Source organism: Lepisosteus platostomus, chromosome 17 (assembly GCF_059453375.1).
Source record: "Lepisosteus platostomus isolate fLepPlt1 chromosome 17, fLepPlt1.hap1, whole genome shotgun sequence".
In the NCBI taxonomy this organism is placed as follows: domain Eukaryota; kingdom Metazoa; phylum Chordata; class Actinopteri; order Semionotiformes; family Lepisosteidae; genus Lepisosteus; species Lepisosteus platostomus.
This window is the reverse complement of record NC_142627.1, coordinates 10333685-10349154: the sequence shown is the minus strand read 5'-3', so window position 1 is coordinate 10349154 and position 15470 is coordinate 10333685. Positions and strand designations below refer to the sequence as shown.

The window sequence follows — 15470 nt, the reverse complement described above, 5'->3', positions numbered from 1 at the left end:
ATGTTACAATCTCTCTCTGGGTCAAAATAAGTTTCATAAAGGGTTCTCCATTTAAAAAATACAACCAATGTGACTTTCCTAATGTTAAACAGCAACTCTGTGAAATCCAATTCCACAAATGGATTCCTCCACATAAATGCCAGTGACTGTGAAACACTAATACTTGGAGAGAAAAAAAAACATTCTCCCCGTTTCATTTTAAAAAGAAAGATCAGAATCCCCACAGTCATATGCAGTTCCCATAAGAACCCGCTGCGTTATGAAAGCCATTTTAAAACAGCACTGGTGCACAGCAATTTTAAGAGACTCCCATTCAGTTCATTGTGGGAGATTTTACTGCAGGCGTAGTGATTTACAATTCACATTGATCGGGAACTCTGCACACTGCTCAGCTTTGTTCACAGCCAAATGTATTTATTAACTCAGAATAAATGCTGCTTCACAATGCTGTAGTAACAGCATGACCTGATACAATTCTTTCGCGCTATAAAACATATCATTTGAGACAGCACGGTGGATTTTAGATTGATTTATAAACCATGCTTTATCACACTGCATATTATCTGGATGATAATGCATTCATTCAGAAGTAACATTTCAGGTACAGTACCTTATGACAGGACTATCAAATTCTTGGACAGCCTTGTCTCTTCAAGTTTGTTTCAACCTTTGACCAACTCAAAGAAATTAACCCAAATGCTGTATATTCTTACACACATATAGGATTTTTCTTCAGATGAACATTCACCTCATTGAAATGTATAGATTCCTCTATGAAAACACACCAGACCCTGCTTAGAACTGTCACAATTGTGCATTTTTCTTACTTTATTTTATCATGTAAGTCAAGTGACACTCAATTCTCATTGACTGTACAATGAGTACCTGTAATTATTTAACCAATTATTTAAAAAAGCAATATGGAAAGGTGGAAAATAACAGGTCTTCTAGGAATAGTGGAGTAAGACTTGAATTCTGAAAATTTGTACTGTACTTGATCTCTAACAAAATGACCAAGGAATTGGTCAGCAAAGTGTGTCTGTTATGGTACAGGAGGAAGACGACAGACATACCTGATGCAGAAAGATTGTGCTCCACAATACCCACTTTGACAACCTGAGGAGAAAACAAAAAAACAAACAGTAAAGCTCAGGAAGACCAGTGGGGTTTTTAACAAGTCTCCCTGATTCAGCACAAAATTTCGATTTCTTGTGGTTTACAAGAACACATGACCTTCTAGATATTTTCTAGAGATTTATACAGACCCTTCTGTGGTTACGCCCAGCTAGTTATGTTGAATTGGTGTATTTAACCAGCAGGTGCTGTACTTACAGTAGCTGCACCAATCCAGCAACATCCCAAACAGACCAGCTGGATTTATAAACTCAAGATCCACACTTTTCTCCTCTAGTGATCTCTCAGGGTGACACAAAGCCAAATAACTGACTGTAAACTCTAGATGCCAGATTTCAGGTTTACTTTTGGACAAGAATTGCATGCAAAGTACAATATAAGCACAAATGTAGCAGCCTTACCCCAATAAAAGGGATGAATTTCTGACAAGAATCCTCATCAGGGCTGGGAACAGAAAAAAAAAACACATTTTCTAGAAATCATTTATGAGATCAAACCCTTTTTTAAAAAAAAACAAACTTCAAGCCTGAGATTGAGAAGTCAACATTACTTCTTGAACAGAAGCCGCTATTACACAGACACCCAGTGGTCCCATAAACACAATGTTTTAATGCAAAAACATCCGTACCGGTCATCTCCGCAGACAGAATGTACAACGGTGAAATGAGCTTGTACATTCAGGTAACACAATGAGATGACTTACTGGGACCAGTCCTTACAACCAGTGAGGCAATGAGTTGTAAGACAATGAAAATGGGAGGAAAACCTAAGGCAATCTGACCACATTTCCATTTTCATTTGATACGAATTGCCATGCTGTTTCTCATTAGTGTGGAAGACCCGCCTGTGCTGGTATGGTAGAAGACTACAGTAGCACACTGCAGTGGCCTTAGGCCAGACTCCTGGCAGCTCTGACTGCGCATTCTACTAAACTGCACACGAGGTGGCCAATCACAATGCTGAAATATCTGGGCCCATCAGAACAAGGGCTCAGTGGGCAAGCTTCACACACATGTACAGCAGTCAAGCCTTTTCAATTAAGACTTTCAGATATTCAGCTTTTTGCTGTGCTGCTTTGTCCCTCCAGTGCCTCAGTGTGTTTTTTCTTGTGCCGAGACCAAAGTCCACGAACAGCATTTGCACCCGAAAGCAGCCATTGAGTCCACATTTGGACCAAACGGCTTGGTGATGACAAGGTCTGCTGATTAAGGCTAAATCATTGCTTTGCTCGTTTGTATAGGAAAAGGCTAACCACCTTTTTTTCCACAGCACACAATAAGGACGGGCTGTGTACAGTCTTTAACCCATCTGACGTTCAGCCCGTCTGCCCCTCCTGGGTATAAAGCCAGCAGTCTTCAAAAGCTGCATCACAATCTTAAGAGTGTGGATAACAGACTTGGGAAGGGAGCTGGAGGGAAATTGTCCCAAAATCAAGGATGGAAAACCACCAAATTTTCCGAAGGAGTCAGTGGGTTTTCCTACTTTTTTCAATTTGATTTAAAACATGCAGTTCTGGCTCCTATTGATATGCTGCACTGCTCTGAGAAGACTGATGCTGTGAACGTGCTGAGCACCAATATCTTCATTCCCAATACTCTGAGGGATAAGACCGCTTCAATTCACTTGCCTGACACTAACGAGACAGCTTTACAACCTGAGCTGATTAAACAAGCTTAGATTCTACAAACACAACCTCAAAATGAATACCATCTCAACAGTCACTCATTTAAAGCCATCCTCTCTATAATACATTAATAGACACTTAACATTTTGTCTAGTTTGATGTTTGATATCTCTGTATTTGCTAGTGATAATATACTGAGCACCAAAAGAACTTACAACTGCAGTAAATTCACAAAATTATCAGGAATTTTTGGGTGCACTGACATTTTATTGAACAGACATGGTATACATATATTCACGGCATTTATTCACATTAATCATCAACAGGCTAGAACAACAGTGGGTCTGATGTAAGAAGGACAGGCTAGTAGAGGATATGCAGCTGGTACAAGCTGGACTCGTCATCCTGTAGGATTCTGTCCCATTTCTCTCATAGACCCCAGACCTGTCCACTGGTCTATAAGCCCTAGATGCCTAGATGTTGTTTCATCTCACCTACATTCAATGGGGGCTGAAGCCTGGTGAACAGGGCACCCAGGGTGTCACTGTCGCATTCCCATCTTGCATAAAGTCACTCTTACTTAAGGAGGAGCACTATCCTGCTGAAATGTTGTCACGTGAGGATGAGCCCACATGAGGGAGGTCTACAAGATCTCATCAATTCAGCGCCGTGCAGTCTGTATGCCATCAATCACTGCACATGGAATTCTGTAATGAGCAGACACTGAGAGCCAGACCACCAATTGAACCGCCGTGCTCAACAATCAGTGTATTGTCCTCCAGATCTGCGCCACACTCGCTGATGTCCATCAGGGTGGTCTACAAGAAAGCTGCAACCATTGCTCTAGAGGACCTGGCTCGAAAGCTGGAGCTCCGACGTACCAATGGCACCAAGGTGTTGCTCTAATGATACATTTGGTGTATTGTGGGTTTTATGTTTTTCCATCTTGATTTTCACCAGGGTTGACATTCAACAAGTTAAATCACAAGTCATCACCAGTGCTCTTTCAACTCTTTCAATAATGGAACAGTCCAAGTCACTGAAGTGTTTTCTAAATATCCAAAAATCCTATACGTTATTTGTAGTAAAACAATTACATGCATGTAGTGATATACTGTACTTCTTATGATGCTCAGTATACTGTATATTTAACCTAATCAACATATGGAAAAACCAGAAGACCATTTCAATTCTAAACTCTTTCTTTAAATCAAATATTGCCATCGGAATATTATGGCAGTGTGATATTACCCAGCATAAACTCACATTTTTGAAGAGCGTACTTATGCCTCACATTGAAATATATTATATATTATAATAAAAATATCTACCATTGTTGGGTCAGTTAAGTATCAGTCAACACTTAATAGCGTTTGGACTTCTGAGAAACAAAAATTAATAGAGAATGAATTATCTTACGAGCTGCTTTAATAAAGGAAAAATGAAGGGATCACGATTTCTACTACAGATTTTGAATAGTTATCTAGCTGACCTTCAATCAGAAATAAGGATCGAACTGATTGGGACAGAGGGGCAGAAACGTGGGTTTTCATCGGTGACCTCAGGCACTATATCAAGGCAAAACATGGCACACTCACACGGCTGGAACAACACCCCCAAAACAAATCCACACAAAAGTCAAACCAAAGCGCACGAGAGGGTCAGGTCACACCGCAAAGCGAGTGTCAAAAAAAAAAGAAAACGCTGTGGAGAAGAAGTGGTGGTGGGGAGGGGGGTTCAAACGAAAATCACAATGAGATACCTGATATAAAAATCAAAATACAAACTTCTTTTCCTTGAATGCAAACAACAAAAAAAGGGAAAAATCAAGCTGTAAAGCTGTTGTATTGTCACCTTAGAAAAAAACTTGGGATTAAAAAAAAAAGTTCTTGAATTCTTGGAGTAAATTAGATAAAAAGTATACATTTCCATTGGGAAAAAAAATATACTATTGTCTCGTCATAAAAATCCACCTGATGCTACTGGATAAATGTTTAAGGCTGGCCTTCCATAACATATTAAGTGGCTAAGGTATTACGTTAATGGTGATTAAGTTAACTACTCATCAATGTTAGAAAGCTTTCCTCATTAATCACGTTTTTAATTTTGTAACATTCTTGACACATGTAACAAACCCTTGCAAATCAGACTCAGTTCCATAGGCCTGCGGTGAAAAAAAGAGCTACGGAAAACAAAATAAAACTCATCTTTATCCCAAATCATGTGATCTTTTTTAACTGCTGCTTAATTTACCATGAGAAAAACACACATATATACACATTGTGGACTTAAACTTGATAAAGAGTTAGAGTCATACATCTACAGCGAAACACAAGTCAACAACAACAAGGCAGTTGGGCTGCAGTACAGATGACACAGAAGAAATTAAAGGACGATAAGATATAAAATTCAGCTACGAATTTGTCCCCCTCCAAGGGTTTTTGAGTGGGAGGCTGGCGAGGGCAAAGCAATCGAGCTCAGAGTCATTCTCCGCGACGCAGCAGGCTCTCGCTGTGAATACGCGCAATCACCATGGCGACCGCCTTACCTCTTCTGCTTGTAGGTGAGCATGGCTTCCGAGATGGGGAACTGATGGGACACATTAGCCCCAGCTAAGTACTGGCTGATGCGTCCTGCCACATCGATACTTTCTAGAGAGTAATAACACGGGTTTCAGTCCAGCAACACAACACTCTGTGCATCACTCCCTGCACATCTCCCTGTGTGGCCTGCCATCTCGCAGACAAGACGGGGGCCAGAGTTAAAAGAAGGCAAGAAGGCACAAATCTATTTCAAAATGCCAAGAGACCATCCTCTGCTTGCAGACGGGGGGGGGTGGGGGGGGTGGGGTAGTTGACAATCACAGCACAGATGGTTTCCATAAAGCAGAATGGGTCAGCATAATAATAATAATAATAATAATAGCTCCTTACACTAATATAGTGCTTTTCTGGACACTCCACTCAGAGCGCTATACATGTAATGGGGATCCCCCCCACCACCACCAATGTGCAGCACCCTTCAGGCACGGAGGAATTAGATATAAATAGATACTTTGTAGAGTTTGGTGCTGGGCATGTTTAAAGCCCGCAAGCACATGAATCATGCTTAGAATCATGAACTAAACGGATCCATTCATGGCGGTCTTGCGTGCCCTCCTGCAGAGCCGGGCATTATCCTGTGGCTTTGTTACAGCTGGCACATGCAAACCTGACAGGGGCCCAGTGCACTGAGCCAGTTACATACGTGATGCCACCCCCCCCCACTGAAATCTAGACAGTGTGAACACTGTGCCACGGCAGAAGACCCGGCCTTCCGGCTTGGCGCCTGGAGCCCGCGAGCGAAACTGGGATCGAATCCAGGCAGCAGGAGCAGGGGGAGCTGCACTGATCAAAGAAACACTGGACACAACCACTACAGCTGCTGTACTACCTACATCACGTGGGGCGTTAACCGGGAGACCCACCTTTCTCCGTGTCTTTCTCCTCACCTGAGGCTGGGGGCTCCGTCCTGCCGAAGAAGACCTCCCGCCACGCCGTGTCCATGAAGATGCTGTTGAATTTGCTGTCGAGCGACGCCACGTATTTCGCTAAAGGGTGCGAGCCTGAACGGTAGAACAAAACAAACTGTGTGAGTAGATTTTTTTTTTTTTTTAAAAGGCCCAACGGTAAAGTAGCACATTATGACAAATAATTGAGAGCTCTGAAGCATATTCTTTGCAGAGGAGGATTTAATAAATTAATCTCTAAAGGCTTCACTGGCAGGGCAACAGTGAGTGAATGTCCTTCTTCAGGCCCTCTTTGGTTCTCTGATTTCAATGTGGCAATACCTATTAAAACTTCACTTCTTTTTGGCATTTACTAAAATAACCTAAAAACCGCCAATGGATATTTTTACCGATTTAAAAACTCTGTGCACGTCTCACAAGCACTCGTGAACAACAGGCTGGCCACACGGGCGCAAAGCTGGCGTGAAACCGTCCGCGGGCCGAAAAGTTCTCTTTGGACGACGTCAAACAGAACTCGCAAGAAATAGCCAGCCTCACCAGCCTCACCGATGGGGATCACGAGAAACCGGATGTAGTTCAGCCAGTCGGGAGTCTTGTTGGCCAGCTGTTCCACGAAGAACCTCAAGATGGTGCTGAGGTAGCTCTGGTCTCCAGCCACGGCCACCTTGATTGTCGGGGGCATCTGGGAGTTACAGTTGCAGCTGCAAGCAGAGGAGGCCATGACAGCTGTGTCTGTCTGCCACAGCGGGCAGCACAAGGGCGGCTGTCTTTCTGTGGTCGGGGTGCTCCGATCCAGACGATCGCAGATACAGTTACAAGCCATGACAAAGCAACCAGTCTCACAGGCTTGACACACATATGCACTAACACAGGCAGTTGAGCCTTCTTAAAAACAGTACTGGCACATCACTGGCCTTAAAATCAATCAAACAACACAGAAAAATGGATAAGAAAACCCTATTTCTTATGTAAGGATCATTCTGCACCTTGATTTAAAATGCTAATAAAATATTGGATATTTATACTCTACAAATATATACATTGTAGTATTTATATACTGTATATACAATATATATGTCCACGTCATAAAAAAGAAACTCTTTCCAAAGTATACAAATTGTGAGCAACAGCCAAATTTAGGCAACAAAATAAAAATCTGCTTACCACTTACTGGAATGAAAACACTAGCGTTCCAAACTGGGAACTGGCAGCTTCAATGGTTTATTTTAAATCAAGGTCGACCCTTGCCGTTTCATTCTAAGCAGTGGTACACAGTGCAGACTGAGGCGAGCTATGGAGACGAGTTAACATCGGGTCTGGTGTACTCACAATCGCTGGATCCTGGTGACTATCGTGTTAAATGCAGCCTGCACGTCGGCAGCAGAGCACGTGGACACAATGGGCTGATTCTGCTCGTGAAGAATCTCGGACAGATACTGCAAGGGAGAGGCCGAAGAAAACTGAAGTAAGAGGGCTTGTCAAGAGAGGCAGCTGTTTCCTGCAGCCAGGGCCTGACGCGTGTGTGAGCCTGCGGGGTGACATAGCAGGTCCAGAAGACTCCTGTTCACAGAAGAACAGCAGGAAACATCACGCAGTTCACGCTGGAAGCAAACTTACTTGTCGTACGAAAGATCAAAGTGAAGCTTTTACGCATATCAAATTGGTATATGTTAAAGCAACGATGACTGCAAATGCTCAATTTTCAAATCCAAATAAAAACGTAGAGTAAACAGTATTCACAGCACTTTTAAACCATATCATATTTGACTACCAATACTGATCTTGAACCACATTTCACTGTGCAGAAGACAAGACTTCATGTAAATGCATTCATGTGCCCTTAGCTATCAAAAAGGCAACTATAATAATGTGGACATGAGAAGCCTTAACATTGTAGCAGCAAGGCCATAGCTAGAGGCCTACAATTAGTTATGCCAGGAAGATTATAATAATCATCACAACCAATCGCCATCTATAATGATGTAACTTAAAAGCTGTTGCACTTTACTCCATGATTGCTCTCCAAGGTCCCGGCAGCTTGACAACAAAGTAACCAGGTGACAGTGACCATCATTATCTATGCCGAAGTGCGAAAGAAAAAGAGCTTCACTGAAAGGAACTGCTGGGTTGACAGAGAGAGACCCTATGTGAAACAGAATTTGCCCACTACATCCTCAGTTAGTAGTTTTGTGTCACTCCCAGCTGAAGTTTTCCCTGATCTCTGAAGTAGTACAGCGGGATATTTGCTCAGTGACCTGAATATCAACACAAATTCAGAGTGGCATCTAAAAAGTACGGGTGAGAGGACTTTCCCATGTTTCTCACCAACCAAGTCTCAACCTACAGCCAGGTTCGCAAATCCTGCGATTATTCTCTCCTCGACTATTTGACTTAAGCAAACCGAAATCTTCCCTCTCCCTGTGTGAATGTGATATTTTCTCGTACCCTTTAAGTTTATGAACGTTAATATTAGTTTTGAGACTAATTCCACGGGGTTAAGTAACACTCACTGAGCATTAGTTACCATATTTAACCCTGTGTTAGATTGCTATTGTAATATGAATCCTTGGCCAGCCATTTGTATGCTATCTGATCTATATACTGTATATTTGGATGCATTGCCACATTTTATCATTATGTTAATAAGATTGTGCCTATTATTCTTTGAACCTATGCATGCGCGTCTTTCTGTTCAGTCGATTCCTAGGAGCCATAAAAGTACTCCGAATGTCCTGATCCACTTTCTCATTGTCTGTGCAAAGCCACACCATCATCGATCAGTTAGATTTACGGGACGCCTCTCCAGGGCGAGAATGCTCTTGTTAACACCAGGGCAGCACCATGCATTGGTATGGTGTGCGCGGTGTCAGAGAGCCCCCCACCCCCGTTTGTGCCCGTCTAGAGCACAGCCTTGTGGCGTCATGGGTGCCCGCTGTCACTCTGAGCTCTGCTGCTCGGTGCAGACTGTCGCCAACCCAGCCCAGTCAGGGGGTACTGACCCACCTGGCCCTGCCAGTCTGTGGTGTTGATGAGGATGATGCTCTCCGGCAGCTGCTCGTCGGAGATCAGGATCTGGTTCAGCTGGTCGTAGACCGACTTCCGCGGGACCTGCGCAAACAGGGAGAAGGCGGGAAGAGCCGGGGACGGGCTGGGTCGGCACACGGTGGTGGGGGCTCCCCACGCCGCGGCTCGGGGCAGCCGGAGCCTTGGGGAACTGGTCTATCAGAACAGCGCCGCTCATTTCGTCATCATTGCGAGGTCAAGCAAAGCAAGAACGGACCTGATTCTACGGGCTGACTTCACACGTTCACTTCAAAGCAAAGCATGGATGTGGTTTAATGGCCTTACTGAGCAAACTCAACAAGCTGCACGCTGTAACTGTGCTGCAGTGCCGAATGCTGAAAACGTCCGCACACCCACTGTACTTGCTGTGTGTCCCACCTTGGAGTACCTTCGTGCATGCAGCTTGTATGTCCTTACTATCTGACATTTCTTTATTTTTTATATTAAAATAGTGGAAATGTCCCATTTGTGGTCATGCTGTAATTTGCTGAGAGCTCTTTTACCAGGCCTTTTCTGAATTAAATCACAACAGCAATACTCAATACAGCAACTACCAAGTCCTCCTTATCATTCTGTGCGCGTTTTGCTTTGTTGTAAGCCCATACTTGAGAAGAAACAGAGATTTGAACTGTGATTCATACAGACATCACAGTCCGCAGGGAGAAGGTCAGCACACAGAGCAGTAATGTCTCCCTCGGTGCGTGTAGAAAGGCACTATGATTTAAATTTCCTATCACACAACACAAATAGGTAAAACATTTAGGACAAAAAATAAAATGATATGCTCTTACATTAAACCGAACAAAAATTCAATATCAATTAAAAATGAGTCTTATTGTAAAAAAAAAAGTTTTTAATTTAGATTCGATTCATATGCGATTATCTGATTTTCATTTTAGTGACCAGACAAACGTCATGTTAAGGATGGAGGTTTAACAGCAAATCTCTTAGAGGACCATTAGACTGCTTTGCTTACACTACAAAAAAAACACATCAATTTGTTCCACCAACAACAAAGAACACTGACCACAGTATGTGATTGAGCAGTGCGATGAGTTCTCATGCAGTCTCTCTACACCTTCTTTTCCCCAAACATAGGATATAAGTGAAAACCCAAATTCCCTAACCCGTTAAGCGAGCCTCTGAAAGCCTCCTTGCCTCGTCTTTATAGAACCCGACCTGTGCAGTGAGCCGCGAGTCCGGAGAGCTCTCGCTGTCCATGCTGCTCGTCCGGTCACTCTGCGCCTTGGAGTTCTGCCGGTCTTTCATCGAAGTGCTCCGGGGACGTCTGTGGGGCTTGCTCTCCACTTTGCTGCAAGGTTTAAAAGTAAAAAAACAAAAGAGGACAAAAAATCCCCCCTTTTAGTCCGTTTTGCAGAGTACTGCCAGAGTACAACAAAGCCACAGCCCTTTCTTCCACAAAACGCAGTAACTAGTACCCCAAAATGAATACACAACTCCGTTGTCACTGCAGGCAGTCGGTTATGGTTTTCACCTGGTTTAACACATCACTTAGTAAGTTTTTGCACGCCCTTAGTGCAGTGGAGTGGAAGCCTGTCTCAGGCATTAAAACCCAAAGGCAATGAATATTTAGCAGCCAGAAAAGCACAGATAAAAAGGTCAAGAAGGTGAGTCAAATAAAGAACTGACCATTTTTATACAAGCTTACGTAATATCAAAGAAGCAAAGTGGGAACAGCGGAAAAATGTTACCTGGGTGACATGTGATTCTGCGACTCCGTTTTGGTGAGCTTCCCGATGGAACAGGCCAGTTTATCCGTGTTGGTGTCCCATGAATTTCCGGCATCTCCGACTGTCAGATCCTCCTCCTCAGCTCCCTGTGGGAACAGAGGAAAGGCCAGACTGAACTGCTGTAAAAAACGAGATCCAAAGCTATCAAAGCCAAGGAAAAAAAAAACAGACCTTTAAGACAGACTATGATGGCTATGAAATTAAACACACACCCTTGTACAAGGAATGTATATTTCCTGTTAATATGCGATTCAAATTTGCTTAGAAGTGTTTAGTATGTCCAGTAAGTGACCTATAGTAACAGAATATCAGTTCAAAATCACAAGCTTCAATATGATATACAATATCACAGATATTTTTTTTAAGTGGCAGTTTATCTTGTATTGAGATAAAAGATGTACTGATTCCCCAAAGGCTGCTTCACAAAACAGATAGGGAAGATTTCACTGATTTAACAAAAAACAGCCTTTGTAAAGTGTTCCAAATGAAAACTGTGCTCATACTCATCTGGGCAATTAATATTGTTTTTTACTTATTCATGCAACAAAAAGTGGGGTTTTACTTTCTCTCAAAAAGCCCCTCAGCTGAGAATGTTTTTTATATAAAGTCAGGACTCGGGAGAGCAAACTGCAGTGAGCTGAGATTGTGAAACCCAGATCTGAGGTAGAGCAGGCCTTGCCTGCAGGGTCTTGGGTAACAGACAACAGGAAACTCACCCCAGGTGTGGCCTCCACTATGACATCATCCTGGTACCTGGAGCCAGGCACTTTGCTCTTTTCTGAGGGAAGGAATTCCCCACCCTACCAGAGGAGAAAGGAAATGTCTAAAGACAGTCAGGAAGAGAAAGGCTATTTTGAGAGGAGCATCTAAATAACAAAACAACACACAGCACACATTCCTGTCATATCCAAGTCAGTGACAGATACTGTAGAGAGCTTTTTCAATAAATGAAAAGCCTACATTAAAGTAATCGGTAATAGACTGTTTCCACTGGCTAAGGTGTATTTTCCCAAAAAATGAAGAATGTTAAAGAGAGCATTCTTTCACAAACTTTAGTAGCACAAGATTTCCTAAGCAAATACCCCATTATTCTCCCCGCTGATCTTGGTTACAGTTACAAATCTGGTCACAGACAAGCTGAAAAGTCAGCATTGTGATTTTGTCTTTTCGCAAACTGTGAATGACTCTTTCAGATGTAATACTGTGCCAATCCTCCCATACGGCTATTCCCGATTCAAATAGCCAGACATCTTACATGCACATGTAAATATAAGCAAAGTAAAATGCGTGCCTTGTGCTTCCCAAAGCTCTATAAATATGCAGTGCTGGATAGTAAACATTTCTGGGAGTGCACAAGCTTATCTGATGACTGTCAGCTTGCGATGTCAGTTCTAAAAATACTAAAAATATGGTTTTGCAGCATCAGAGCTCACCAGCAATAGTGAGAACTCAGCTCTGTGCTTTCGGACATCAATCTTGTTGATGCACAAAAAAGCCTCATACCAAACGTAAACCTTTTAAAGTAAATTAAACGCTTATACCACCTCCGACACCTGCTGACTGCTTTCTCGATCTGATGGGCTGCTCCATTTTACACGAGCCTTTGAGTAATCAGTGGTTCCTTTTGCTTGTGCGCACTTGCATGAGTTGCAAAACCAAAGCTGCTGTGAAACACTTAAGCTAAGTCACAGTGAGAAAGATACATTTTTGAGAACGATCGCTCAAATATTCTGAAATGTGCAAGTAACTACATAGCACATGGCGGCATTATTCAATTTAAGATGCAAAGGATATTTTAGGTTGCTAAGTGCGCACATGCTCTGGATATTTAGACTAAAATAAGCACATTAACACAACCCCTTTCAATTAAAAGTGTGGCAGTTTATTATGGCATTTCAGAAACAGCAAAAATACAGATCTCGAACACTAGTGGGTCTGTCATCAATTCTTGTTTCACAACTCTTTTCTTCCCATTTTGTTAACCTGCCTTATTTCATAAAAAGTCCAAAAGCATTCTGAAGACGTGACTGTAAATAACATGAAAACTACTACACTAGGATTTTGATTTACAAAAATAAACCGCTAGAGTAAAAATCCTAGTCGTCAGCGACTGTCGGGTATTGCACATTTCTTTTGACTTTTTTTCTTGCGTACTGCAATGCAGACCTTTATCTAGAAACAAGGTGTGAAAAAAAAAACCGTGTAGGGAATTGGGATTGAAAATGCCTGGTTGAATCTGCAACGCAAGGAAACCGAACTGTGCCAGGGATAAGAAAAGAAGAAGGTCAAATTCAATATGCTGAGGGTGTCCATTCCACCAGACCAGGGTGTTTAACCAGCTCTGCCTGTGGGCTGCACACACACCCTCGTCACAGACGGAGCAAACATCAGCGCTGACAGCGAGAGAGCGCTGGCCCCATGGCGCGGCCTGGCTGGAATGATTAGAACTAATCTCAATCAGAGAAGTTGGATACGAGGACGTGCCCTGTGCAATTTACACTTCAGTAAACGTGTGCTTCTAGAAAGATCCGCTGCTCGGCTGGCCTCGATTGCCGCACAGGGATACGGCGAACAATGAAGGAGCTCAGGCACGGCGATGGTGCGTGGTCCTCATCTAAGTCTTTCGTCATTTTGACTGAAACTCCATAATACACACTGTGGATGCCTGGGAGATGTCTATGTGGTGTTGTTTTGTGCTGTGATCGCTTCAGGGCTTCTGTCCCCTGTGGGGCTGGGGTTTACATCAAGGGAAATAAAAGAACTGTTAACAAAGAAAAAACAACCAGGAAACGTCCACTTTTGAATGTTTTTTTTATGGTTTCTGGGTAAAAAAGGGGAAATCATCTCGTCAGGAGAAGCTCAGTGAGAACAAAACGGAGCCCATGATTTCAGAGAGGCCTGTTCTGGGCCTGGGGGGTCCCCAATCCTGGCCCAGGACACCCACAAACCTACTGGTTTTCCATCTCTGCCGAGATTAATTACTTAACCGAAGCCTTAATTAAACTAATAAGCAGGCTTGATAGGAACATTAGAAAAAAAAAACATGCAACTCAAAGGACTGCAATTCGGGTCACGCATGAAATGTAAAAGTTGAAAGGCGACCTCAAACGCGTTTAAGAGTGGAAAACAATCAGACCCTTCAACTTCATCGCAAGAAGTCAATGAAGGGGTTCGGGTGTTTAACTGAGAACAGAACCCAGCAGGTATGTGGATCAGCAGGATCAATACAGGGCACTCCTGGTCCTGAGAGGCTCCACAGAACCCAGCAAAGGCTGAAGGAGGGAAAACTCACAGGACTGGTGTGGTCTCTCGGCTGGCTTTTCTGGCTGTGGAGACTCCCAATCTCTGTCTGGGAACTGGAGTGTGACATCCCTTCGAAAAATGGCCTAAAAAAATAAACTTCATTTTAATCTTTACCTGAGGATTTCCATTATCCGTACGATGTACACAATTCAGTATATTACAGCAGCTATGATTACTATTGGGAATATTTTACTTTCCTAGAAATATCTGAATTACTTCATTCATTTCACATCTTTGCCGCTGGGGGTCAAAGGTTCAATATTCTAACAGTTTTTATTAATGGGTCTTGAGCAATTGGAAGGAGGAGAGACATGATTAAGGGACTACAGCTTTGTTTTTCGTTTTTCACACATTTAAATGTTCAGTATTGTACGGATTTGGACACCAATCAAAACCGGGAGCAAACAGAGCCAGAACTGTTTTGGGAATTTTCCTTGAACAGAACAGTGTGAATGGTGTGACACAGTAAGGATCTAGATCAATCTCGCATTTCTGTGAACAGGGGTTGTCAACCCTGAACTTTGAACGCCCTGAACCAGCTCCTCAAATTCCCAAATGTATAATGATCAGAAAAAGGAGTCAAAGTGGTGCAGTATTAAAAATGATTTGTTCACATGTGTATAAGACTGCAGCCTTCGACTACAGAATGGGATGGAAAACAATGGAGTGTCTTCCATTCCAGGCCAGCAAGGAAATAGCGTACTTGAGTTTCGGTTTGGGAGTACTGAGAACGCTCTCGTTGTCCTCCATTTCTGGCCCGCTGTCGCTAGGGTTGTACACTTCCAGGCTGTCGTACAGCAAGTCCAAATCCTCCTCCACCTCCTGGGTCTGGTCCACCGGATCAGAATCCAGGACCTACCGACACGAACAGGCATGCAAAACGCAATTAATCTACTGAGTGGGAGCTGAAAGAGGTTCATCATCAGAATCCAGTCCATTTCACACCTAATCTAAGAGCAGCAGTCCTTATGGATTCATGGAACTTTTCAAATTTACCCCCCCCGAAAAAACATTTCAGCCACTACTGCATGTTTGAGATGATACGGTGGTGTAATCCAATGTCACATTGCACCACTTTCTCCCGCTG

At 43.0% G+C, this 15470-nt stretch overlaps 1 protein-coding gene across 7 annotated transcripts in view; it reads right to left on the bottom strand.

The window, feature by feature from the left end:
- The window catches only part of LOC148646103 (phosphofurin acidic cluster sorting protein 2-like), an 87097-nt gene that overhangs the window by 7938 nt on the left and 63689 nt on the right, over nt 1–15470 (bottom strand). Inside the window, exons 9-21 of one of the 7 annotated variants that reach the window (XM_088609954.1) lie at nt 15087–15238; nt 14373–14466; nt 11797–11880; nt 11042–11166; nt 10509–10641; nt 9270–9374; nt 7596–7702; nt 6804–6967; nt 6225–6362; nt 5307–5409; nt 4521–4553; nt 1536–1578; nt 1074–1116 (exon numbers count right to left, since the gene is read on the bottom strand). In XM_088609954.1, the coding sequence (XP_088466080.1) occupies nt 1074–1116; nt 1536–1578; nt 4521–4553; nt 5307–5409; nt 6225–6362; nt 6804–6967; nt 7596–7702; nt 9270–9374; nt 10509–10641; nt 11042–11166; nt 11797–11880; nt 14373–14466; nt 15087–15238 (1324 nt within the window). The remainder of the gene's footprint in view (nt 1–1073; nt 1117–1535; nt 1579–4520; nt 4554–5306; nt 5410–6224; nt 6363–6803; nt 6968–7595; nt 7703–9269; nt 9375–10508; nt 10642–11041; nt 11167–11796; nt 11881–14372; nt 14467–15086; nt 15239–15470) is intronic. The other 6 variants (XM_088609956.1, XM_088609959.1, XM_088609957.1 and 3 more) reach the window with 6 other exon arrangements.